The 26,065-nt window shown below is 36.0% G+C and overlaps 2 protein-coding genes across 6 annotated transcripts; one reads left to right on the top strand and one right to left on the bottom strand.

Moving 5' to 3' along the window:
* Nucleotides 1–957: 957 nt before the first annotated feature.
* Nucleotides 958–21,555, top strand: LOC129894059 (uncharacterized). 3 transcript variants are annotated; one of them, XM_055969560.1, is made up of 21 exons: nucleotides 963–1,238; nucleotides 1,536–1,688; nucleotides 1,794–1,953; nucleotides 3,494–3,812; nucleotides 5,824–5,961; nucleotides 6,083–6,275; nucleotides 6,367–6,494; nucleotides 7,187–7,396; nucleotides 7,727–7,893; nucleotides 9,060–9,138; nucleotides 10,941–11,552; nucleotides 11,674–12,041; nucleotides 12,363–12,479; nucleotides 12,558–12,662; nucleotides 14,191–14,433; nucleotides 14,508–14,576; nucleotides 14,732–14,953; nucleotides 15,782–15,892; nucleotides 19,449–19,559; nucleotides 20,231–20,499; nucleotides 21,315–21,555. In XM_055969560.1, exons 1-20 carry the CDS (start codon nucleotides 1,142–1,144, stop codon nucleotides 20,490–20,492), a joined length of 3,864 nt encoding a protein of 1,287 aa, XP_055825535.1. In that variant the 5' UTR covers nucleotides 963–1,141; the 3' UTR covers nucleotides 20,493–20,499; nucleotides 21,315–21,555. The 3 variants fall into 3 exon arrangements, with proteins under 3 accessions (XP_055825536.1, XP_055825535.1, XP_055825534.1); XM_055969559.1 differs by lacking the exon at nucleotides 21,315–21,555 and having other exon boundaries at nucleotides 20,231–20,727; XM_055969561.1 differs by lacking the exons at nucleotides 19,449–19,559; nucleotides 20,231–20,499; nucleotides 21,315–21,555 and adding an exon at nucleotides 15,533–15,621 and having other exon boundaries at nucleotides 958–1,238.
* Nucleotides 21,556–21,702: 147 nt separating this feature from the next.
* LOC129894060 (G-type lectin S-receptor-like serine/threonine-protein kinase At5g24080) lies at nucleotides 21,703–25,801 on the bottom strand. 3 transcript variants are annotated; one of them, XM_055969563.1, is made up of 5 exons: nucleotides 25,510–25,801; nucleotides 23,283–24,646; nucleotides 22,979–23,159; nucleotides 22,434–22,887; nucleotides 21,703–22,305 (listed from the first exon to the last, which is right to left on the bottom strand). In XM_055969563.1, the coding sequence occupies exons 1-5, from the start codon at nucleotides 25,779–25,781 to the stop codon at nucleotides 21,967–21,969; spliced, it is 2,610 nt and encodes an 869-aa protein (XP_055825538.1). In that variant the 5' UTR covers nucleotides 25,782–25,801; the 3' UTR covers nucleotides 21,703–21,966. The 3 variants fall into 3 exon arrangements, with proteins under 3 accessions (XP_055825538.1, XP_055825537.1, XP_055825539.1); XM_055969562.1 differs by having other exon boundaries at nucleotides 22,434–22,890; XM_055969564.1 differs by having other exon boundaries at nucleotides 22,434–22,890; nucleotides 23,283–24,699; nucleotides 25,510–25,619.
* Between the last annotated feature and the right edge of the window lie 264 nt (nucleotides 25,802–26,065).

Here is a 26,065-nt window from a genome sequence, read left to right on the forward strand (position 1 = left end):
GTTACATGAATGTTATGACTTGTTTAAGATCAAAGTCTTATAGACTTGTAGTGACATGAATATTATAAGTATTTGATATTATATATAAGTTGAAAACATCTTTCTTTTTTAAAAATCTATGTCCAAATTAAACTACGGTGTTTAGTAGAAAGGAAGTATATAAATTGGAAATCTAAAAGTTTCCACCTATATCAATCTACCACAATCGCATTTATGCTCAAGATTTTTTTTTTAACAGTAGCACCTTCCAGCTTCTATAATCTTTCATTGACTTGCATTGCTTCTTTAAGATTCTTTTACTTCTACGATTCTCTCAGTTTCATAGTTCACTAGTTAATCCCCAACTTTTAAATAGCATATTTTATAATTTAATCATTTGAAAATTTAATTTTATCCACTCAAACTATCATGTTCTGTTAACTCCTGACCTCACGATGACAAAAAGAAATATAAAAAAGAACACTTACAAAACATTTTTTTGAAATAGAAATGTTAAATTTTACTAAATTCAAAGAACTCCAAAAAATTATCTTCACAAATTTTATTCAAACCACTCACAAAAATCCAAAATTTTCAATTTGTATTGGTATATAAACACAACTCAAAAATCTAAATATCAATTTTAATTTGAAAACAGATAACAATAACAAGAACATATACATCTTGAAAGATAAAAATATTATTTTCAATAGACTTTTAAATTAAGAAAACTTGGAAACAAAAGCTTCCAAACCACTTTTTGGAAAGAAATAGTATATGAAAGAGAAATGTGTTAAGAGTTTATTTCATTAAACAAGGATTTATTATTAAATAAATTTCGAGCATTTTCTCTTTTGCCATCAGAAACAAAAAGAAAAAGAAAAAAAGGTTTTCTCCATCTTAAGAACAAATGACAGCCTGCCACATCACGAGGTACTCGACTTCTTCGGTGGTCCTCGTAACACCTTATCATTTCCAAAGCGCGGGAAGTATTTTCGGATACTCGTTTGGCGCCATCAAAACCCTAAGACTTAACTCATCAGTTCGTAAAAAGATCCGAAAAATTCTTCCAGAATTACCCTACAAGCTTCACCCCAGATCCCATTCGATACCAATTATACTTGAATCGAGAGGAAAAATTAATTCAAGCAATTCATAATCAATGGAAGGGTTGTCAATAATATGCGCTGGCCTTGGGATCATTGAGGAGGACGATGATGGAAATCGAATCGGCTATACCAAAGGAAATTACTGCCTAGGTTTGTCGTTACTAAAACAGTTAGAAATTTTCTTTAGTTCAAGCTAATAAGTTTGTTTGCTCGTTTAATTTCTGTAATTTTGTTTTTAAATATTAGAATGAAGTGGACTTGCATAGAGTGATCCATATACTTGTTAATTTGATGAAAAGTTTTCATCTTTAAGCTAATTTCTGTTTTTTAGCTTCATATTAGTTTCTGTTTGTGTAGGGGGTGTTAAGTTAGTAAATGGATGTCAAATTTGAGCTGTCTAGATGGTTTTGTTTAATTTGGTTATTCGTTATCCTGGTTCCTTGACAGACAATCTGAAGGATTTGTTGAGGTTTCTAAGGCGAGATGACCCTCAAACAAGAGAAGTTTTTAAGCAAGTATGTAAATGGAATATCGTGGGCAAAGATTTGATTCCCATTATTGAATATTGTCAAGATGACCGAAATCTGCTGTTAAATGCAGGTATCTGTCTTATTTTATCCATTTTCATTCATTTCAGATCAGTAAGCATGAAATTTGTTGTTTTTATTAATTTTGTTTGCCTTTGCTCTCCATCGTATTGTACAGTAAAAGTTATGGTGTTTCTAACGATGCCTATTGAGCCTACATCACATGACATACCGCAACAGATAGAGCTTCTATGGGGAATAAAATCATCAATCACCTTTAGTGAAGCTGTGCCAGTGATAATGTCTCTCTTGGAAAACCCATTGGAAAATTTGGCTTGGTAAGTGCAATCATCTTATGTCTTCATATTTTTGTTTGTATATCCTATCCTCCTCCAGACCAGGGGCGGAGCCACCCTTGGTCAAAGGGTGTCAAGCGACACCCCTTCGTCGGAAAATTACATTGTATATATACGTCAAAATTTAGTTTAATGAATATATATATAAATGTTGACACCTCTTAACACAAGTTGAAACTTTAGTGTAGTGGTTAAGGGGTTACAAAAATTGCTTGAAGTTGTGTGTTCTATCCTTGATAACAACATATATTTTTTTACTTTATATTTTGACACCCCTTAATAAAAATCCTGGCTCCGCCACTGCTCCAGACACCACTTGTGGGATTACTCTGGATATGTTGTTGTTGTACATACACTTGTAAAATTGGTAACTGGGATCATGTTCAGCTGCTAGAATGTGTTCCTTAGAGTAATGTAAAAAGTTGGTCTGATCCATGTAATATTAGATATAGGACATTCATGTTTTAATAGCTTTGATAAATGGTTTCTGGAGTTGGAGATTAAGAAATCTGTCTAGAAAAAATTTCACCCTTATCTGCTTATCAGGATTATTTTTCTAAACCTATGGATTTATTTCCGTGAAGGCAAGTGACATAAGGGTCAAATTTGTAAGTGCATTTGCCACAGAAGATTAGAGTTACTGTTTTGAATAGTTATCCTACTCTAAAATTAACACATGCAACAAGATAATCCAATCTTGTAATGCAGTCCTATTCTTAAACTGAATCATTTTGAAGTTGTGGTGAATTTATGTCATTCTCCACTCCCCTTACTAAACAGGTACTACTTTACATGGATGCAGACTCAACTAGGGTATCAGATACGGGCATGTACCCAGTACAATAAGTTTAATCTTTTTCAAGTTTGGAGTGCATTTGGAAAGATCCATGCTAAAGTACCAATACTCATACTGTTGTACTCATAATACATGGTTCTTAAGGCAAATAAAGAACTTATTTTTCTAAGCTACTGATGTAGAATTTCTTATTGTTACAGGTCATCATATTTTCCTAGGCTACTCGCATTGAAATTCTTCTAGTCGGCTAGAATTTTATCTTCTGAAAGGTAGAACATTAAGTATCTAGGCTTGAACCATGAGTCTTTTTCCTGGCTTACTGTGTAAGAATAAGTTCGTGAGCAATTACAAATATTAAGACGTTCATTCTTGTTAATGAGTATGCCTCCATCAAGAAGCCGTTCAGTTCTTAAAGATACTTCTAACTCAAAGCTTCTATCAAAGTCTGTAGATCTAAGTAGCTAATGATGGCCCTGGCTTTGTGTTGCCTTTTGCCACATTTTTATTAGGCTAACTTTGACGATATGCTATTTATATTTTCTTTCCAGAGTTTTATTAACATTCTGTTATAGAGGCTCATTATCAATCACACTGACATGTCATAGTCTTTGTTTTCTTCTCTGTACTTCACTACAAGAATGTTAAGCTTACATAAGATAGGCTACTGCTTCATCATTGATTCATACAAGTTAATCTGGTTACAAACTTATCTCACCATGTCAACAGCGAGGCCTTCACGGAAGATGACTGGAAAATGGTGCAGCTGGTGCTTACTTTATTTCGTAATGTTTTGGCTATCCAAGACATATCAACCCAGCAAAAATCTGGTGGTTCTATGATAGAATTTGTATTTCTCAGAGACAGGTTTCTGGAGCTCTTGTTTCAAGAGAATGTAATGGAAGTCATCTTAGTTCTTTCACAACAAGTTGGTGGCTCTTGTAGCTATCTTTGTCATGATAATTTGCTTTTGTTGGAGACGTTCTATCATATATTTATGGGTCAGCTTCCGGAGTTGATTGCTAAAGCACATTTCAAGGATCCAAAGGTTAGTCTTTTTGCTATATCATGGCCACAAATTGAGTCCAATTTTTTTTAGTGTCTTCTCTTTTTGTTTTGTTTCTTTTCTTTTTCCCCTTTTTGTCATTTCTGGATGAATTAGTAATTTTGATTAGCGATAACACTAGTAAATTGGGCTGATCTTGTTATGGCCAGAATGCTATATGGAAGCTGGGATATGTTAGCTACTTTGGTTGACAACAGTTAATTTCCTTGGAAAAAAATTGAATGAAAAGAGAGTTGCATTTTTCTTTCTGCAAACATGCCACATATACCAGATGCACCTTTTAATACTGGTTTACACAATTCATTGTTGGTGTTTGACATCCATAAAAAACTGGTGGGTACATTTAAAGGTAGAGATATTTTCAATTTAATACTCAGAGAAGATAAAATGGAGCACTCATAACTTTTTTGTACATAAATCTTAATATCTTATTGAAGTATTAGGAGAATGATTTGATAGATAAAGATGTTACATATAGAATCAGAGTAGGATGGTTGAAATGGGAAAGTTCTGTTGGAGTGTTATGCTACAGGAGGATACCTATCAAAAATCTAGTCTTAAAATGTTATTTTCTTTTTTAATTGAGATTGAATGATGCTTTGAATCAAAGAATGATCAAGAATATCAAGGTATATTATCTCCTATTAGACCAAAATAACTATATCATCAATTCAAAGGAGAGAAATGAGATTAAAAACAAGTCTTACAGAACGGTTCTTAGATTGACAATGTTATGTAAGAGGATACCTATCAAAATGAATGTTGCGGGCATGTGAATGTTTAGATGTGTGATCGTACAATATTAGACTAGATCAGAAATATTCACTTCTGGCAGAAGTGCAAGTAGCACACATAGTGGATAAAATGAGAGAAGGTTGCTTAAGATAATCTTGTCATGTTCTACGTCAACCTCTAGACACACTGGTTCACATGTGTGAAATCATGGTGATAAAATGTGTCAATTCAGGATGGGTTAACCCAAAATCACATAAAAGGATTGTCTTAAAGACCTACAATATCTAGGAATTCATGCAGACTCTGCACAAATTAGCTTACAATGAAAGAAAATTATCCAATAAACGATATAATTTTTTATTTTTGGGGTAAAGTAATAGAATCATTCTTTTAGTCTTGTTAGAGATTTGTACAGTAGAAAATATGGAGAATCTGTAATGCCAAAGAATCCAAAATATTGGATTGCTATGGGTCTAAATGGAGCTACATATTCCCTCTTTTTTAGTTTGTGTCTTATTTTCCTTTTTGGTCCTTTTCAAAAAGATTGCTCTTTCTATTTTTAGTAAGGTTTATATTCCAACATTCCTATTTTACCCTTAATGATATGTCATTATAGGAATGAAATGGCATCTTTAAGACCACAAGACTCAAAATATATATTTGGTTAATACACACCTTTAATTCAGACAACAAGATTCAAAAGTTTAATTTATATTCTTAAAATTTTGTGCCGAATCAAACTAAGACACATAAAAAATTAAACGGAAGAAGTAATTAGTTAGATTCATATAGCCGAGACCGACTAGTTAGGAATTTACGCGTAGTTGTACTGATAGAAGATGAAAGATCTCCTAATGTGTTGTCACTTCTATTTAAGTTTTAAACATAATTGCCCCTGTGCATGAGTCAAGGTAAAGAAACTGACTCAATAACTTTTCAGGAAGCATAAGAAGGAATTATTGCTTCGCCTTGTGAATTTATTGCTCATTAGCCTTTCTTTTCTTTTAATCATAATAACTAAAAAGTTATTGTGCATCCCAAAGATAAGCCGTGCAGTAAGAAAATTATTCCTTTGTTAACAATTGCTTTAACATTTTGAAGTTTGGAGGAAGGTGTTGTCAAATAGAGCAAATATTTTTTTCTGCATGCATTTGTGACATTTGCTGAGTTAGACTAGTTCATATGGTGAAGAAGCTTTTTCATGGCAGTTGGTCCCCCCTCTCTGGTTTCTGATTCATCAATGGATTTTGTTCATCAGGTGGATGAAGATAGTGATATTTCAATTAACTCCCTCAGAGATATAATGGAGGAAGAACGTCAAAAGAGAAAGGTTATCAGACAACGAAACCTGGGTTGCTATACTCAGTTCAGCGGAACTTTTACACGGTTTTCCATGGTAATTTAACCTCCTGAATAAAGAAATGGGATTTAATACATTAGAACTGATGGCATAATAACTGTAGTATAAAGAAATGATAGTTTGTACTAGTACTAATGTTAACTTGTTTATTTAACAGGATGGTTCTAAAACTTTAATCAAGGGCAATCCTTGTTCTGTTTCTCATGATCCCCTGATAATAGCTCACACGAAGCACAGAGGTCCAGCAAAAAGGACTGTGTGGGACCAAGGAAGAGTACCAGCAACTAACAATAAGATTCTAAATTTGCTTTATGATTTTATTAACCAGTTCCTAGGAGGGGGATACAACGGTAAGATATGTGGTTAAATGATACATCTGCTATCACTTTGTTTGCTTCTTATGTCACTACTTATTTTTCCATTCTAATTCAACTCCTGCAGTCCTGATGCAGTCCGTTCGTGATGACATTGAAAAGGAACATCATGCTATTCAGAATAGCGATATTGTTATTTTCTTTCAGGTTGCTCAGTTTGTTACTTCTTTTCAGTACAACAAGTTTTTGAATCAGGTAAAGCAAAGTTTTACGCAAATGGTGTTATGGTTTGTGTGTATCTGAATTAGCTGTAAACATGCACAATACACTCCCTTTTAACCCTCTCTTTATTAGTAACTTCAGTTTCTATAAACTGATAGAAATGATTAAGTTGGGGGCTATTTTCTATCAGGACTGTTTTTTTTTTTTGAAACATTTGATCTGCTTTCTATAATCTCCAGTCATGCCAGACTCTGTTAATCCAGCTGTCGCATAGAGCTTCCAACAAGTCAACAAGTAGGGAAACATTTGTGTTACCGGACAGTGTAGATCCTGAGTCCATTTACGATGATCATATTTTGGTTTGTTAGTGACTTTTATTAATTCATCTAATTGTGTGAAGTTCAAATTAGTAAAAACATTATGCTGTCAAACTTTTACATTGGAAAGTTTGTCTGACTAGTTAACAACTAAATGTTAGCTATTCAGAGAATGCATACACATTTACCAGTTAAACAACATCTATAGACCCCTCTTTCATTTGTACCAAGCTTCATGAATCATGATCATCATTTCTAGATGATTCTGGTATTGCTGATCTATGTCCAAATCTGAAGCTATCTAGATTGTGGAGACTAAGATTGTTGGAATTTCAGTTAGTAGTTTCCATTTACCTTGTTTGTCTTTGTGATCCCATATCTCAATCTTTTCTTGATTCTCTTGATCAGCCCCATGAAGAAGTTGATGCCCAAGAACCGATGGATTCCAGAGCTGGCAGCACACTGTTCAGAGGATGTATATGTGGTCCTATTGCCGAGTCCTTAAATATATCAATGTTCCAGTTGGTTCTTTTGAGATGGCGCTATTCGGTCGAGACCTTGAAGGAGACAAACGACTGCAAGTTTCTCTATGTGGCAGGATCTCTTATGAAAACTATGGTGATCACTTTTCTCAAAGTTTGGGTCTTTCCTCTTGTTTTAGTTTAGTGTTTAATGTTGATGAAAAGAACGAGATGCATGTACCTTTTGAGATGCCTCTGCATGGCTAAGTAGGTACAACATGCATATTCTAGGAGATGAATTCATTGAACAAAATAAAATGAGATTGTTACACCTTTATGTAGTATGCAGCATTTCCCAGCCCAATGGCTGTTGCTTGATGCTTGCTTCAATATCTGCTTCAGCTTAAGGATTGGTCTAATATGTTGGGTATTATGACTGAATCAAACTTTGGGATCCTTCTCTGACTATGCTGATATTGGTTGGCAGCTTCTTATGCTGGAATTGGTGCTTAAGCAGTCTCCAGAAGATTCCAAGGAGCATCGAACATCCCGAATTCTTCTTTACAAGTTATTCTATGATCAAACTGAAGAAGGGATGACCCAGTTTCTCTTGAACCAGATCAGATCATTTGATACCCATAAGCAAGCAAAAAGGTCTCCCTTCTGACTCACATTTTTTAAAGAAAGAAATATACCATTCCTGAAAATTGGAGAAGAGTGGAGTAAGAATGCAGTAAGGGGTTGTTTGGTAGGGTGTATAAGAATAATGCTAAATAGAGTGTATTAGTATTGCTTGCATTAGCAATGCTTGCATTACTTATGCTTGCATTAATTATGCAAAGATTATTTCTTATGCATTGTTTGGTTTGTGTATTAAAAATAACATGCATTGTATAATTTTTTTTTAAAAAATACTTATTTACAAAGATACCCTCCCCGAATAAGGTGGAAAGGATGTAAAAAAGGTTTTGAGGGGCAATTGGGTATTTAATCATGTTAATGCATGCATTAAAACTCCTTGCATTACTAATATCATGGATTTTCATGTTTTAGTAATACACATCTCAATACACAATAGAGAAGCATTAGTAATTTGTAGGCTGAAAAAATGTACCAAACGAGGTACTATTAATACACAAAGCTAATGCATGCAATATTTCTTCTAATACACTCTACCAAATGACCCATAAATGTGATGCCTCTACCAAGTCTCATGACATCCAATATTGAATTATGAACAAGGAGAAAATCAACTTGTAGTTTATTAGCTCATTGAAGATAGGTGTTATGCACTGCACTCTTATTTTGGATTAATGTAATTCAATTGCCACAGTAAAGCCATCTCTATGGATAATATATTCTGCATGGTTGCTGGAATCTGCTCAAAAACTTGCTTTCAGTTCCAACTTTCAGGTGGAGCTATTTTGTAGGCTCAGTTCACAAAAGTATAAATTTGAAGTATATCAACTTTCTTATTGATAACCATAAATTTCTTGATCCATGTCAGAAACGGTTTAATCTTGAAAATTCTTAGCTACCGAAAACTTTTATTTAGAAAGTATAAACCATGTTTAGACAAAGGGTCTATGAGCTAAGTTTGTTATGTTGGCTTCTAAATTCCACTGCACTAATCATGAAACCATGTCAGCATGAATCAAAATGTGCTATTTGTTAAAGAAAAAAATTTGCTGTTTGTTGTTTTTTGACCACATGCAATTTATCAGGTTAATTCAATGTTGTGTGTGTTTTGAGAAAAAGTATTTCTAACCGAAAGCATGTATAATCTTCTCCTACTAATATTTTAAATCTATTGTTGCCAGTTACCTTGCTGATTTGGTAGAAATTATCAATACAGTTATAATGCTGATGGAGAACCTTCAAGCACGTGGGTCATTAAGGGTATTCCCTGAAAACTTTTGTATTTTTTAATTTAATAAGCAATTACTTTGTATTTATTTCTGCGGGCTTTTATTTGTAATCTTGAATGATTCAGTCACTTGTAATCAACTTCAAATGCTCATATTCTCCAGCAGATACTTGCTAAGTAGATGTTACTCTGAATTGAAGAACTTAGTTAGAGAAAAAAAAACCTTGCTTGGATTGAGGAGAGATTGTATGAATTCTCATTTAGTCCAGATCTAAATTCTGTAATAAAGATATAATGGAGAAGTGAACCACAACAAGATAGCATCAACTTTGACCCATGTTCCATATCTAAAGCAAAGCCGTCCTTTTATCTTTATATGGTAGTGAGGGGTAAACTTGGAGTTCTGGAAAGGTGTGGCATTTGGGTTATGTTTTCAACTCTGTTTGAGTGGGTGCTGAATTATATAAAGGGGATGAGCTAAGATAGTTTTATTTGCTGTTGGGTGGCTCTTTTCTGGCTAACTCTTCCACTCTAGTTTTTTCCTTTTAAGAAGGTAAAAAATAAAAATTAGGTTGCGGTATATATATGAAGGAGTATACAATAATGATTTATTTGACAAATCAAATACCATGTTCATTTAATCAATCATTTTGGAGTTGCAGTATGTATGTAAGAGGACTAAGCATATTATAAAGTAATAGTTCTTATAGTGAGAGTCATGTGGATACTGTATGAGTTAGTTCCCTCTAATGTATGAGGGCTTGCCCCTTCTCTTTCTTTATCCGGTGTCTCAAGTCGGATTTGGAAATGATCCATGAACTTAAAGGACACATTTATGTGTGTGTGTGTGTGTATATATTATGTGTGCATGTATATATATTTATTTATTTGTCTATATATCAATTTATTTATACCGGGGAATTGGGAGATATTAGATATGAATGATGATTTTTCTACTATTAGTCTCGGATTTCTATTGTCAACCAGTGTTAATATGCTTGCAGTTATACCAACATCATAATCTGTAACTTTCTTGTTGCCATTTCTGAGCTCGATCAAGTTATTTGCTTACTTACTGAACATATTGGTCCTTTAGCTGTAAGGAAGTTCGTAACCTGGTAACCCATACTTTGTGGGAATGAACTTGGTGAGTACAATTGCTGCCATATTATGACCTTCTGTTCTTTTGTGCGCAAAGGAGCATTGCAAAGAATTATGCTTAGCTACCTTTTGAGAAATATTGAAGCTAATTTAGTCATAAAGTTATCTATCTGCTAGAGAACGAACCTCAGTGTGGGAAGTGCCAAGGAAAAACCAACAAGGGTTGTGGTGGGATGGATGGGATACCTCTATCCTTAACCAGATCTCGGGTTTGAGCCCTAGGTCTGCAAAATATCATGTTAGGGAGTGCCTCCCCTTAAATAGCGCTTATGCAGCAGGAATCAGGATTAGTCAGCACCCCGGTGTGGGTATCAGACAGCCGGTGGGATACCAAAAAAAACAACAATGTGTCACCTAATGTGAAGGAAATAAAGAACTTTCTACAGCATGTCTCCCTATTTTTAATTCTTGCATGCAAGGAATGTTGTTTCCCAACCTCATTCCCCCACCATCCAACCAAAACAATACAGAAAGATATATATGAAGAAGCTTGTTTGGTTTCTTGCTATCTCAGGGAAAGTGCATATGTTTGGCTCAGTGTGCCAAAGAAGGATCTGTATCTCGTTACTGCCTTAAGATTCATAGATGCTAAATATAGTTTATTTCATGGATTTTTTTTTTTGCTTCAGCATCTGATACCTATTGACTAAAACAGATTTTTTTGTTTGTGTAGATTTCGAAAAAATTGAGGAAGAAACGACAGAAGACTGTAGTTACAGATGACAAGAAGGAAAATGATGATGAAATGATTAGAGATACTAGATTAGCTCACAATGGAGAAGATGCCATAGACTCCAATAAGGTTGATGAGCACACAGGATGTACCACGGTGAATGAAGATCAAATGGTGGTTGAGAGTATTGATACCACTCACAATAATGCTGCAGGCTCTGGAAGTGGAAAGTCAAATAATCTTCATGTAGTTGGAACTGGAGAAGAAGATGTAACAATCCTAAATCAGGTTAATCAACCTGTTTCTCTAGAAGCTAAGTCAGGAACACACCAGAACACTCTGCCAGAGGCACAACAAAAACTTTCTGATGATGTTAATGATGAGTATGATCATGGCGGGGATTATTCTTCTGCTGATGAAAATGTGTTAACTAGAGAAGATGATCTCAAAATATCTGCTTTGGTCTCTACTCTTGCAAACAATTCCACCATTCACAATCTTTGTTGGTTGCTAAAGTACTACAAAAGCAACTCCATTATTTCAAATAATTCTGTGATACACATATTACAGAAAGTATGTGATGATCTCGAACTTTCTCCCATGCTATACCAGGTAATTTATTGAAAATTTGTGTGCTTTTAATTGTTGAAAAGCAATCAAACTTTCTGTTTGAGATCAGATTAATGTGAAGATTCAGTAAAAGATATTGTGATTTTTTCTGCTTGATAAACAGCTCTCTCTCCTCACCACATTCTATGACATTCTGGAGGAGCAGAAGTCAAGGCCTTGCAGAGAATATGAGAACATTGTCTTCTTTTTGACAAACGTAGTTAGGAGAATGCTGCGCAAAATGAAGAGTAATCCCCTACTTTTCATAGAGGTTCTCTTTTGGAAGTCACGTCGAGAGTGTCATTATCTCACTTGTGATTCCATGCTAAAGGAGCTATCTCAATTTAAGAAAGATGGTAAAAATAGTTCTGGTGTTAAAATGACTGGTGAAATTGGCTCATCTGAAGCAAATGGATGGACCCGCCGAAGTCTCGCTGATGCCCTTGGTGATGATGAAGCTGATTTTCCATTACATTTTTCTGATGCTGCCAGGTAAGATGTTTGCATTAATACTACAAGGGTGCTATTGTTGTTTTCTAAATGCCACTGTGCTTGAATCAAAGAAAACAAGAATGTCATATGTTGAATTATGTATTACTTTAACCGTGAATTTATTTTTGTGACAGACTTCATAAACTCTTAAAAAATTGACTTTTAATTTTGGAGCTGTTGTCTTTTTCTAAATTTTGATAATTTCCTTTAAAAAAAGATAAAATAGCATTTGACAATGTTGTAGGTCTTTCATTCATAAGATAAACAGCCAAGTCAACTTTTTTCTTCTGGCAGAATCTTTTAATGCAATGCTTTTTACAGAAACGAGGCAGAGGTCACAAATAGGAGTAACCAAAGTTTGGGAGAGGGAGCGGAAAGCCCGGTATCAATTTCAAATGATGAAAAATATGCAATGAATGAGAAACAACATTCGGAAAAGTAGGATCCTCATTCATGCTTTTTGCTCTTCTTGATTTCTCAGTTTAGCCATCTTCTTTATTGTGTTTTTTATTGCAGACAGAAGCAGTCGTTCGAACAAGAGTCTCAGAGGAAACCTAAAAGACGAAAATTACAAGCTCTTAATGATGAGTCACGACAGAAAGCCGAGCAACTATTTGAGAGGTACATGTATATAGTTTCATTATTTGTATGTTTGAAACCCTCCTCTTAATCCTACCAGTGGTAAAATAGAAGTGTGCACATACCTCGAGTTTACCTGATTAGCTCCCACATTTGCATTGCCCCATAATGGTTGAATCTCTTTCCAAAGTGTTTGTGATGTGTTAAATTAGGCTTTAGAATTGGGAGCTATGGAGTAATAATTCATGTTTGAAGGGGGTGGCACACCTATCGTTAGTTGTAAAAATAAGTTTAAAGAAAAGATCTAAGTTTGTAAATCGTTGTATTCTACATCCGCTCATATTGTTTCACAAATGAATGATCCTTTTCTTACTTTCTTCTTGACCATTCTATTAATATCTTCTGTTAGTGATATTCTCTCGTGCTCTCAATATACTGAAAATGTTACAAAAAAAAGATCTTTTTGAATCGCCATTGCTATCTCCAGCTTATCCTTGTCTTTCCTTGGTGTTATTTTAGCTACCACCTACTGTGCTGATCCTTAGACATTAAACAAGAAGTACATTGCAGAATATAAGAACACAAGAAATTATACCTTGGAAAACTCCTTGTTCAAGGGAGTAAAAAAACCCGACCTACTTTCGTAGGATTTATCTGCAAAAAACTTCACCAAACTCTAGCAATTTTTAGGTTGCAACTCTATAACCAAAGACACTAAACTCTAGTACCTTTCGCCTCTACAATCAAACCGATTATATCAACCCCTTTCAAGACTACACTCCACCTAGTCTAGAAAGTAAACTCAAACTTCATACTTTGATCACTTATTATAAAACTTCTATGAAAGCAATAGGTTACAATATAAAGATCACAAGTCTCGAACCTAACCAACTCAAGAACTAAAGGAGCAACTTTATCTGGAACAGGTTTTTTCATTGATCAGTTGAATCACTCAAAGCACCTTCCTGCTACGACTGCTATTGCCAAGAATAGTCTGTGTGTTTGTGTGAATAGCGTAAGAGACAAGAGCATCAATTTGGTTCTTTATACAGGAGTAGTGATGACTAAATTTCCCTTGACTTCTTTCTCCAAATCTCCACGAAATTTGGTTGAGAAATTCAATCCTACTTGGACTTGCTTTACTTATTTTTTTCGACCTCCACATGGTGCATCGTAATTTCAAAGCTCTTTCCTTTTATGCAAGTGCAACAATATTTTCATGTTGAATGCGTATTCCTTAATCCACGTGTTTAACCCATAAATCCAATTCCTCAAGGAATCCTTCCTACAGTTGGAATAGGCTTTGCAACCTCTAATCAACAGTCTTCTGTGAAGGAACTGGTTCTTTCACTGTGTGCATAAAACTTCTACAACCCAGTTTTCAGCATAATCAGAGCGAACACACTTCTATATTAACATTGACTGCATGTTTCATGGTAATAAATCCAACAGAAACCAAAATGTTTAACTCAGACAAAGAAAACTTTTCCAGATTTCTTTAGATGAATTTTCTGTGTTGCTTCCAGTCTTTGTTCTGCAGCACCTGAGATTATTCTTGTATGATTTCCAGGTATAAAGATAGTCAAAATTGTTGTGATTTCATTGCGGAAGCCCTTGATCCAGATGGAAAGATTTCACCTCTCCAAGTTACCAGGGCACTTAAACAGTTGGGATACAAAATCCCACGGAAGAAAAAGATATTAAATGCTAGTGCTCCCAACAAACCTGGGAATGAAGAAAAGGTTCTAGAAAGTGAGATCAGACTTCAAAATTCAGATATACGAGAAGAGGGTACTTCACAGAGAAGGCATCTGTAAGTGTGTTTAAAGCAGTTTAGTTATATGTTTCATGAACTTGATTTTAAATATTCTTGCTGGTCATTCTCAGGCACACTAGAAAGAGAGTGCAGGCATTTAGTCAAGAGCAGGAGCAGAAGATCAAAGATTTGTTCAAGCAGTGAGTTCTATGGCCCATTATTTACTCCAGATTTTCCACGTACATTTCTTCTAAACATAAATAAATTAGAAAGTGATTTCTTTTGTGAGACATTGGCTTTCATAAATCTGTTCCTTATATCTGGACTAATTATATGATATGGTTTACTATAAAAGGTTTAAAGATCACAAGAAGTGCAGCCACATGATTGCCAATGCACTTGATTCTGAGGGCACTTTATCTGCAGCTAAGATTTCACGAAAACTTAAGCAACTTGGCCTGTATGTCCCAAAAAAGAGAAACTTAGAAACCAACTTGCAATTGATGGATGAAGCAAGTGATGCTTCTATTGAAGGTTCAGACAACTCTGATGATGAGACTTTGTTATCAATGAGAAGGTACAATTAATTTCTTTGATGCGCACAAAGCTTAAATATTTGGATTATCTTGAGAAGTGGATTGCTCTTCCTTGCAGATTAATTTACTCCAGTGCACTGTCTTAACTGATGGGCGACCGTAACCTTTCCCCTTGAGTTCCCACCTATGATTTTCTCCAATAGTAGTCTTCTGTAGCACAGTATGAAATCCGAAATCCACTACCAGCAGCTAGGAGTTGCTGTTTTTATAAACCCCCTTCTCCCTCTTCTTTTTGCAACATGTATTCTAGCTTCATGCTATTATTACATGTTTAGAAACTAGTTTTCTGCTTTTTGTCTTTGTCTGCATATTGACTCCAAAAACCGTATTGAGAACCATCAGTCATGGTAATTCTTTTGTAGTCGGTGTCAGCACAATGAAGAGATTGTCCTAAAAACTTTCGGATTTGCATCCAACTTCCCACTAAAGTTTTGGTGGAAATCGGTATCCTCTATTTGTCGTTGATTTGATCTACTAGTATATCCTGAATATGCAAAGTAGATACACACAATTCACGTTGCAGATGACCTTACCTGTATTCTCTATTCTTCTTGATCCAGAAAAAGTTCAGAAAAATTGTGGAAGAAGGTTATGATACTGATCTCCTGCTTCCTTATCAGTCTGAGTTGGGTTGTGATGTTACTGAATGGTATGTAAGATAGAAGTTAAAAGACACTACACTCATGGCAACCAGTGACATTGTCATCCATTTTGCTAGGAGAAATGTTTTGGATGAACGGTGAACACATTAATTACTATGCTCCCACCAAATATATGATAAGGGCTTTCATTGTTTTATGGATTTTCAGGAGCAAACATCAGGGGAAAGGAAACACTTCTGAAGGAAGAGAGAACCAGAAAACAAGGAAGAAATCATCAAAAGATGCGTCTGATGATGAATTGCTGACTTCACTGTTGGTGTATGCTTTCTTTTGTCTGTTTTTCCTCTCTTTTACTTAATCTTTACATGACTTTGAACATGTTATTTGTTTTCTGAGAATCAATGATCAGTTGTTGTCGGCATCTGTCTCCCTTTCTTCCTGCTTATGGTGGATGTATTCTGATTTATGTTTTATGTGTATGTAGCTTATAAAAGATGACACATTCCTTAGTTATCAAGTGAAGATAGGAGTGGGTCAATCCTCACCGTTACTTGATAGGAATATCCCAATTTGCTTGGTACAACCAAAGTTGCACAAATATATGCTGATTGGTTGGTCAGTTCATTTACGATCCGTAAAGGTGAAAAATTCAAGTAGGGAGGTGCATTGCATTGGTTGTTGGACCATCGTTCCAAAGGCCAGATTAATATACTAGGGGAGTGTTAACTGTGTAATTACTAGTCCGTCCTGTCAACAGTTTCTCTATGTGGCTGTGTTCAGGTTCACAGTTTCTTCAATCAAGATCTTCACCAATCACCAAGTCTTTTAATTCTGTCAATGCATCAAATTACCTATTTGAGTTGTCCTATTCATTAACTTATAAAGTTTGGACATGGTCGCCTCATCCTTCTAATTCTTCAGGGCAGCAATGTGCTATTTTGTCGGTCAAATTTGGGTTCTTTTGGTCATGCTCCAACAAGTTTCTAGTTCTTTCAGATGGTGGTAGGGATAGAAGGATGAGAACACTTTTCAGATTCGAGAACATTATGTGCGAGCGACAGACTTCGGAGACCATCTTTCAGTCTCGTAAAAAAAATTAAAGATGCTTAAGAAAGACATAAGGGTGTGAAAATTAAAGATGCTTAAGAAAGACACAAGGGTGTGAAAATTAAAGATGCTTAAGAAAGACACAAGGGTGTGGTATAAAAAAGTGTTTGGGAGGATAGAGGTGAAAATGAGGGAGATTATGAATGAGGTGGGGGAGTTAGAAAGAATAAAGATGGGAAGGGACTTAGCAGGAGGGAAATAATGAGTGTTTAGAGAGGGCGATTGAAGGAGCAATTGTTCAATTCTATTGTTCAAAGAGGAAGTGGAATGGAGGCCCAATTAGGGGGGTTGGATTTCAATCAAATTGGAGAGGATAATAGTGAGTGTTTAGACCAGATGGTTTCACTTTGACTTTCGTTCAACATTGTTGGAGTATGGTCAAACATGATGTATTGACTATTGAGTACTATGGATGAGTTTCAGGAGGGGTAGTTTCGAAAGGAGCTTAAATGTTTCTTCATTGTCATTATTCCTAAGTAGGAAGGGGCTTCTAGTATCGAGGACTACAAACCTATTAGTCTAGAGGGAAGCATCTGTAAGAACTTTCTATGGTACTTTCTAATAGACTTGAGAGAGTTTTGGATGAGATTGTCGTCTTCGCAAAATGCTTTTGTCGAAGGAAGACAAGTTCTAGATGCAGCTTTGGTGGCTAATGAAGTGGTAGATTTGAGGAAGAAACAAGATGAGCCAGGTGTTTTGTGCAAGTTAGATCTTGAGAAGGTTTATGATCATATAATTTGAAGTTCCCGGATTTCATTATGTTGAAGATGGGCTTTGGGGAGAAATGGAGAAGGTGGGTTAGTTTTTGCATCTCTTCTGTGAGATACTCAGTTTTGACAAATGGTTATCCGTGTGGATTTCTTCAATAGTTCGAGGGGTTTGAAGCAGGGAGATCCTTTCACCTGTGACTTTTATTTTGGTGATGGAAGCTTTGAGTATGAAGATGGAAAGAGTTGTAGTAGGAGGACATATCAAGGGGTTCAAAGTTGCAATTGGTGGTGTTCTTCTATATTTGCAGATGATACTCTAATGTTGTGTGATGCAGATCAAACTACCTAGGATAAGTGTTACTTGGTTTCAGAGCTTAAAATCAATCTCAGAAAATGTGAGATCTTACCTGTCAGTGCAGTGGATAACATTGACATGCTTGCTCACGTTTTGCATTGCAATGTATGGGCTCTCACTACTACCTAACTTGGATTACTTTACATTTGGAACTCGGTCATTCAGAGGGTAGAGAAGAGGTTAGCAGGTTGGCATAAAAGATACTTGTCCAAAGGAAAGTTGGAAAGGTTGCAAAGAAACTTTCTTTGGGATGTGGCAGATGGTGCAAAGAAGTTTCACTTAGTTTGCTGTGAGACCGTGACATCCCCTAAACAGTGGGGAGGACTTGGGGTTAAAGACTTGAGAGTGTTTTTTACCGAACACTTTTGGGTAAATGGTTGTGAAATTCGGGGTGGAGGGAGAAGCTTTATGGAGAGAGGTGATTGCGGATAAATATAAAGTCATGGAAGGAGGATTGAGAACAAATGTGATCACTGTGCCTTTCGGGTGTGGTGTGTGGAGGAACATAATGAAGTGGCAGGAAGCCTTTAATGACAACATTGCTTTTAAGGGTTGGGGATGGGAGTAGAGTTGGTTTTTGGAGTCATAAGTGGTGTGGAGGTTGGTGCTAAAGGATGATTTCTCAGTTGTCTAAGGCCTCTTGCCAAATGGAATTATCTATTCAGCAAGTTAGGGGGGACACAAGGGGGATTTAAGGTTTAGGAGGAAATTCCAAGATCGGGGGGTGATAGAGGTTCAGAGATAACTCACTTTACTTCACAACCAATGTGAGCCAGTCGACAGACCGATGCTTTGAGTTGAGGAAAAACAAAGTGTTCTCTGTCAAATCCTATGAGAAGCTTCTGGCTAGGAAAGAGGATAGCTTTCCATATGATTCAGTCTGGATACCTATGGTGTTGAGGACGGTGCATCTTTTCTCGTGGTTAGCTACAAGAGGTGTGATTTTGATGATGGAGAATCTTAGGAAACAAAAGGTTGTTTGCATAAGTTGGTGTTTCCTATATAAGGAGGCATGTGAGGAAGTGGATCATATTTTACTACATTGCAAAATAGTACGAGGTTAAGGTGGGATATCTAAGATGGTTTGACGTTTCTTGGACAATGACAAGACCAGTGACAGAGTTGATGTTTAGCTGGAAGAGTGGAGCTAGAAGAAGATAGCACAAGGATTGGAATGTTACTCCTCTTGCTTTAAAGTGGGGCATTTGAAAGGAGAGATATAGGAGAGCTTTTGAAGGGGTGGAGTTGAGCTTTGTTCAATTGAGGAGTAGTCTCTGATCCCGTATTTTCTTTTGCTGCACCCATGTAGTTCCTGTTTGTATAGAAGATTGGGTGTTTTTTTTTTTGGAGAGAATCATATTTTGTTGGTTTCTCCTTTTTTGGTATATCTCTTGTATACGGCCAAGTTGGCTTTGTTAGTATCAGCGAAATCTTTTACTTGATCAAAAAAAAAGTTTCTAGTTCTTTAGGACAGGAAGGTGGTAATTTCATTCGTTAACTTGGGGTTTCTTTATGGGAACTGACTTTGTCATCGAATTACAATCTTGTGTAAACCATAGATTTTTGCTGTGTTGGCTTAGGAGGGATCATAAAATACATTGCAGTGTTGCTTTCAGTTAGTAGGGACCCAGTTAGTAAAGTTACTACTTTGTGCAAGACACCTTATAATTATTGTAATGAATTATAATCTTATTTGATGCAGAAAAACTAAAAAAGCTGTTCCACAGAGCGAGGATGGGAAGCTAAATATAAACTCAGTGAGGATCAGCAGCGAAAGTGACATTGAAGACAAAGATGCTTATGACTCAGAGAGGTACACTACAGCTATGTTTTTATTGATGTCACCTTTTCTGGCACCACGGTGGATACTGCAGTTATCCTCCCTTTTTATGAGCCTCTTATTTAGTTGCTCACTTTATCTTATTTGCTCTTTGGGATCTTCCTTTATTTGCTTAGGAACTTAACAAAACTACTATGCCAGTTTTGTCTTTTCATTGGGTATGAGCCTCTCATATAATCACCTCATCCCTATTTCTTTTTGGGATTTTCCTCTATTTTCTGAAGGAAATTTAGAACTACTATGCTAACTTCCTTAGGCTTCTGAGCTCTTTTGGCCATCCTCTTCTGCTCTCCTAAATTTGATACCCTTGGGTCCTGTTATTTTTGTGAAACCAAGTTTTGCTATCTATATACATTCACATCAAAGTAGAAGTAGGCTGTTTCTCCTTGAATTTATCAGACACAGTAACAGGCATATATAGTGTACAATCTAGGAACCATTAATGTCTGACAGTGACTTTATATTTTCGTCGTAGGCTAGTCAGATGGATTGTAGCATCAGCGTTTACAAATGATGTTTATTCCCTCTAAATAGTTTTCTTGTGCTTTGACATATTAGGACTTCTTTACCTCAAAAAAGCATGTCATGATTTTAGATCAATTGACCTACATAACTAACATGATCTTAACCTCTGGTATTTCAAGGGGAGAGCTTGATCAAGCTACTGCAATGGAGGTTACAGAATTTAATAATACTGCCTCAGATGTTGAGGCTGGTAACCTCGGAACTGACCTTAGCAGTGAGCAAGATGTTCCTCCTGGCAATCAGGGTGATCAGCAATTACAGGACAAATTCCATTCTGAATTGTCTGATTTTGAGGATGATGATGCTTCACTTGAAGCCCCTATTACTACTGTATCGAGAAGGCGGCTGAGGATGGTTATTGATGTGGAGGAAGATGACTAAATCAAGGGTAAGTCAGCCCATCTCGAGAGCTTGTGGTCGACTGAAATGTAAATTTATGATTGAAGTACCTAATGATGCAATTGTGTAGATGAATGTAAAGCGTCGTCACTGTTTACCTATTCTAAAGCTGGAGAAACATCACAAATTTTCTTAGCAAGTGATGAATCAACCTGTAGAAATATAATAGCAGAGACAAAACTTATTCTCTTTCGATTGCTAACTTAACTCACTATAATCTAAAGCCTTTTATATCTCAACATACTACTTCTAACTGGGTAAATATCAATCTGTTTTTGCGTTAATTCAACTATTATCACAAGATTACAAAACATCTTTATATAAAACGATCTATTAATATCCTGAAAATATGATTCAGAACACTAACCTGGCTTTTCAACATAGATACAGATATCACATCGGATTAGTGGCAACAATTACAGCTAGCCATTTAAGCTTATCATGACATTCAAATATGAAAAAAATAAAACAATAGAACCTCTGCCAATTACAAAATTTAGGACGACAGAGACTCCTATTTAAGCATATATATATTAATGGTTTGTAGTTCAGTCATCATATTTGATTATCTGAGCACAACATTATGTTGTGTCTCCTTGTTAATGTCTTAAGTATCCCATAAAAAAGTCCGGGGATAAAATTTGATAATTGCTGCTGAGCAAAAAAGTATTTATATTTAGACCAACCAAATGAATATATAATATGTTTTTACTTACACTTTGATCACTAAATCATAGTAAATTAATATGGTTTGATGTCAAACACTTAAACTTTACAACTTTGGCACCCCTACTCAATTTGTAGGGAAGGCTATAACTGCTGAAGCACTAGCAATACGAGAAGCTGTAGAAAGAGCACTATAAAAGGGTTGGTCAAAGGTTCACATTCTATCAGATGTAAAAAATGTGGTACAAATGTTGCAAAAGAATGTGATGATATCGTGGGAAATAGAGACCATTTGCGAGGATGTCTGGTGATTGATGAAATCTTTTGAAGAAATCAAGATTATACATATTCCTCGAACATGGAATATGTTAGCTCATAATCTAGCTAAATTCTCTACTTCATGTATAATTAGGATTTCTTGAGATTCTGCCTTCCCAAGTTGCGTTGTAACTGATGCAATGGTGTCTTATGGACACCTGAAACATAGTTTTAAGTAATACATTGAAGTATTTTACTGGAAAAAAAATACTATAAAAATTAAGTCCATGTTTTTAATGAAAATGCACTCATAACTGATCATGCAAACCTCTTTGGGAATGTTTCTACATATGCATGTTTTATTTGAAGTACACAATTTAATGTTTCAATCCTAGTTGAGATACGGCAAAGAGGAAGAGAATACACTATGGTAATCCATTTTTGCCGGCTCTTGAATGTTATTTGTAGCATCAATGGGTTTACAGTTGCATAATCCTAACAAAACTTCCTACTGATCCATTCCACCTTTTAACTATCTAGGTGACATAGTGGAGTAACTGCATGTAGCATTAGATGATGGCTGAGTAGTAATAGTGAAGGAACTGAATTGATTGAGCTCCCTTTTCATAGACTTGTATACATGATCTAAGCCTTCTTCTATTAGCTCTAAAACTGTTTGTGGCATTGGGGGCATATCAATGTCAACTGATCCTTCCAACATCTTCACCACTTCCCCCATTGTAGGCCTTGTTGAAACCTCATCCTGAATACACCAAAAGGCAACCATCAAAGCTCTTATTAGCTCATCTTTTTCGATTGCTCCTTCGAGTCTTCTATCTACAACTTTTTCTGGCGTTCCTTCGGTCATTTCCTGGAAAAACAAACAAACAGGCCCATTACGAACAATCATTAAGGCGGTCTCTGCAGCCTCTTCATTACTCTAGTTTTATGAAGTTTGAAGAAATGGAATAGTATGAGCTATTAAAAGTGATTGAGTACCTTGTAAGCCCATCCAGGATAAAAGAAGTCCACAGCATCACAAGTCATATCAAGATTTCTCCGGCCACCAATGATTTCTAGTAGCAGCATTCCGTAGCTGTAAACATCAGCTTTTACAGTTATGGGTCGGTTGCTGACCCACTCGGGGGCTAAATAACCTCTGGTTCCTCGGACCATAGTAACAACGTGGGAGTGCTCTCTCCCCATCAATTTAGCTAGTCCAAAATCAGAAACTTTAGGACAAAAATCCTCATCAAGAAGTATGTTCTCTGGCTTGATGTCGCAGTGTATGATCCTGTTTCTGCATTGCTCATGAAAATAGGCTATCCCTTGTGCAGTACCAATGGCTACGCGAAAACGTGTAGGCCAAATTAGCAGTCTATCTCTGTTGCTATATGAATGGAATATCCACTTGTCCAATGAGCCATTTTTCATAAACTCATACACTAGTAGCCTGCTGAAAGAAAAAAACTGTGATATTAAATAGTGTAATATGACATGTTACCTACTTTGACTCAATTTAGTCATCAAATTCAGTTACTTACCTTCGTGTTCCCTCAGAACAGTATCCGCATAGACGAACCAAATTCATATGATGCATAGAGCCAATGGTATTGACCTCTGTTATGAATTCCCTCTCCCCATGAGGTAAAACTTTGTCAAGCTTCTTTACTGCTATCAATGTTCCATCTCCTAGGCTTCCCTTGTATACACTTCCAAATCCACCTGTTAACGCAACATTGTTACTATGATCAAATCTTGTTATAATGGAAAATTCAATTGTCTTAGTTTGGATTCCTGTGGTTCTGAGTAATACTGGATAAGAAATGAAATAATGTGTGTCTTTACCTGTTCCAAGTAACTCGGAAAAATTGTTTGTCCGTTGTTGCAAGTCACGATAGCTGAAACTAATTGGAGCTCCTGATAAGATCAAAGATCCATCAAGGGCTCTCTTTAAGGATCTTTTCCTATGGATATTAATATACAACAGACAGCCGAGCAGCACGATCAGAACAGTCATGCTTAGGACTATAGGAAGTATCAATACCTTGTCGTGTGTACTCTGCGATTTGTCTGATGAATCCCCAGTTTGCTTGTCACCACTCCGACCAAATGAGCCATTGGAGTCAACCTTAACGAATAAAGTTGAGCCAGGATCCTCAAATCCACCAAACTCCAAGCTTCTTAGGATCCAACAGTAAGGCTTTTCCTCATTGAGACCGTAAACAGAAGCAACACAATTACAATTCGATAAGCAAGCATTCCCACATTTGGACACTGAATCTATATCACTATAATTTGCTATTACGGATGATCCTGAGAAATAGTAAGTCATCTGTTGAACCGTAGAAATCTTGAACTGGGAAGTTAAGTTTTCATGATGAGGTCCACATTTTCCTGTCAATGAAGAATTTCCCGAACACGAGATATCATTTCCCACCTTAGAAGTACCTGGCAAACACGTACAAGAAGCATTCGTTTTACTTTTGTCTAAATTACATATCCCATTGCCACAAATTCCAGCAATGTCACATGGATTGGACACAGCTGCCCACTCTGCAACCCATTGTCTTGATCCATTCACATCGTTGTCCCATCGATACAAACGTAGATTTCCATTAGCCTCGAGAATTAACCGTCTTAAAACAGATGGTTTATTCCAATTAGATTGATTCACAGCTGAGAATAGCCCTCCATAATCACCATCATTTTTGTACACATAAACTGCTCCATCCGAAGACGAGCCATAAACAATACCAAAACTTCCAGCTTGATCCAAAACTGCAACAATATCTCCTGTCACATTTGATATATCAGGTCCGGACCAATAAGAGTAATTGCTGTAAAGTTCAGGTGACATATCAAAGGACTCAGGTACATTGTAAGTCAATCCAAGGTTAAGTGATGTAGGCTGCTGCAACATTTTTAACGTGTAATAACCTCCAAGGACAGGCGATTTAGATGATATTAATTCTAATGACGCCGTTAAGGGTTGTCCAGGTAACAGAGTATCTGATGGATGTGAAAAGCTCTGCCACACAACGCTTAGGTTGTCGGTGTAGAGAACAAAGTTGCCATTTTCAGACATGACAGCCGTCTCAACGCCAGCTTCTGTGGTGTTTGATGCCCATACAGTGTTACCTCTGTCCATCAACAAGAGATTTCCAGAGTTATCGAACTCCAAGACAGCGTCTTTGGTGACAGGAGAGTTTCTATTCAGATGATGGACACAAAATGAAAGGGTTGGCCAATAAGAAATATATACCTGCAAAAGCTTTAGTAAAACTAGAGATGGAGGAATACTTCCTTCCAAGTCTAATATCATAATAACATCTCTAAAGAACCTATCATTCAAACTTGTGTCTACAGGTTTTAAGCATTTTGAAGAAATTCTAATTTCACATTAACATCAAACTTATGTCTACATGTTTTAAGCATTTTGGAGAAATTCTAGTTTCACATTAACATAACAGTTTCTTGCCCTTCTCTTGAAGAGAAAGAAATCCAGACTAGTTCACATTGGAAAGAAATAGTGAGTTTAACATCTATACACTAGGTCAGTAAATGATAATTGCAGGTAAATGTTCATAAAAGCGAATCAGTAACTTAAGAATATGACAAGTAAAAGGTGCTTTAGATGTCAGATAAAAAGAATTTCGGTTATAATTTTTCGTGTGAGGTGGTACTGGTGCCGAATTTTATTTGGCAGTTTCAGAATGTTAAATACTATTGAATGGGTTAATATAAGTTAAATCTTTAACAAAAATCTAATCATGCATGACTTATACTCTCACCATTTCAATTTGTTTGTTTTAGTCTAAAAGGGTATGAAATTTAAGAAAGTAAAGAAGATTTTTGGATCTCGTAATCTTAAACTAAAGATATGTATAATGTATCGAAATGCTCTTTAATTTATGGTCTTAAACATGTCACGTGAGATATTGAAATTAATGAGTTGCCAAATTAGGAAAGATGCATTTTTTTTTTAAAAACAAATTAAAAAGACAGATGGAGTAAATTTACAAGCTTTTCAAGAAAATTAGTACTACTAAATAGAGAAAGTTGTTAGACTTACGCGCTAGGTGGTGACCAAACCAATGTTCTATCCCCTGGAAGTTGTGCAAACCAAATAGACAATTGATATTGATCATGTGAGTCTGTTGTTGGAGTGAAGCCAAATGCAAATGTTTTATTTTCAGAAAACCATGCTTGGTTCTCTTTAGCTAACAATCTTGAACCCAAAACAACCCCACTAACTGACTCAATGTAGCAACAAAGCTCTGCTAGAAACAACAAGAGCACTAAGGCCAAAGCAGAGTAGATCAAATTTAGAGCCATTTGGACCATTCAGCATCAAGTTGGTTATAGGTTCAAGAAAATGAGCTTCACTTAGAATTAGCATTGGGGTCCTTATAATAAAGAGTTGCCCAAATTTGTTTGGAGTTAAAAGAAAAGTACTAGGAGATATCAACACGTGGACAATGGTGGGTGAGCTACAAAGTTGAAAAAGACCAAAATTCTTGGACATTTTTTTGGTCGGTTATGTTATTTGATGGCACGTGTTTACTCAAATTCGTTGTTGATTTTAACTATAAATCGACCAAATTGCCAAACTTCTAAAGCTGGAGCGC

This window comes from Solanum dulcamara, chromosome 7 (genome assembly GCF_947179165.1).
Source record: "Solanum dulcamara chromosome 7, daSolDulc1.2, whole genome shotgun sequence".
NCBI lineage: Eukaryota > Viridiplantae > Streptophyta > Magnoliopsida > Solanales > Solanaceae > Solanum > Solanum dulcamara.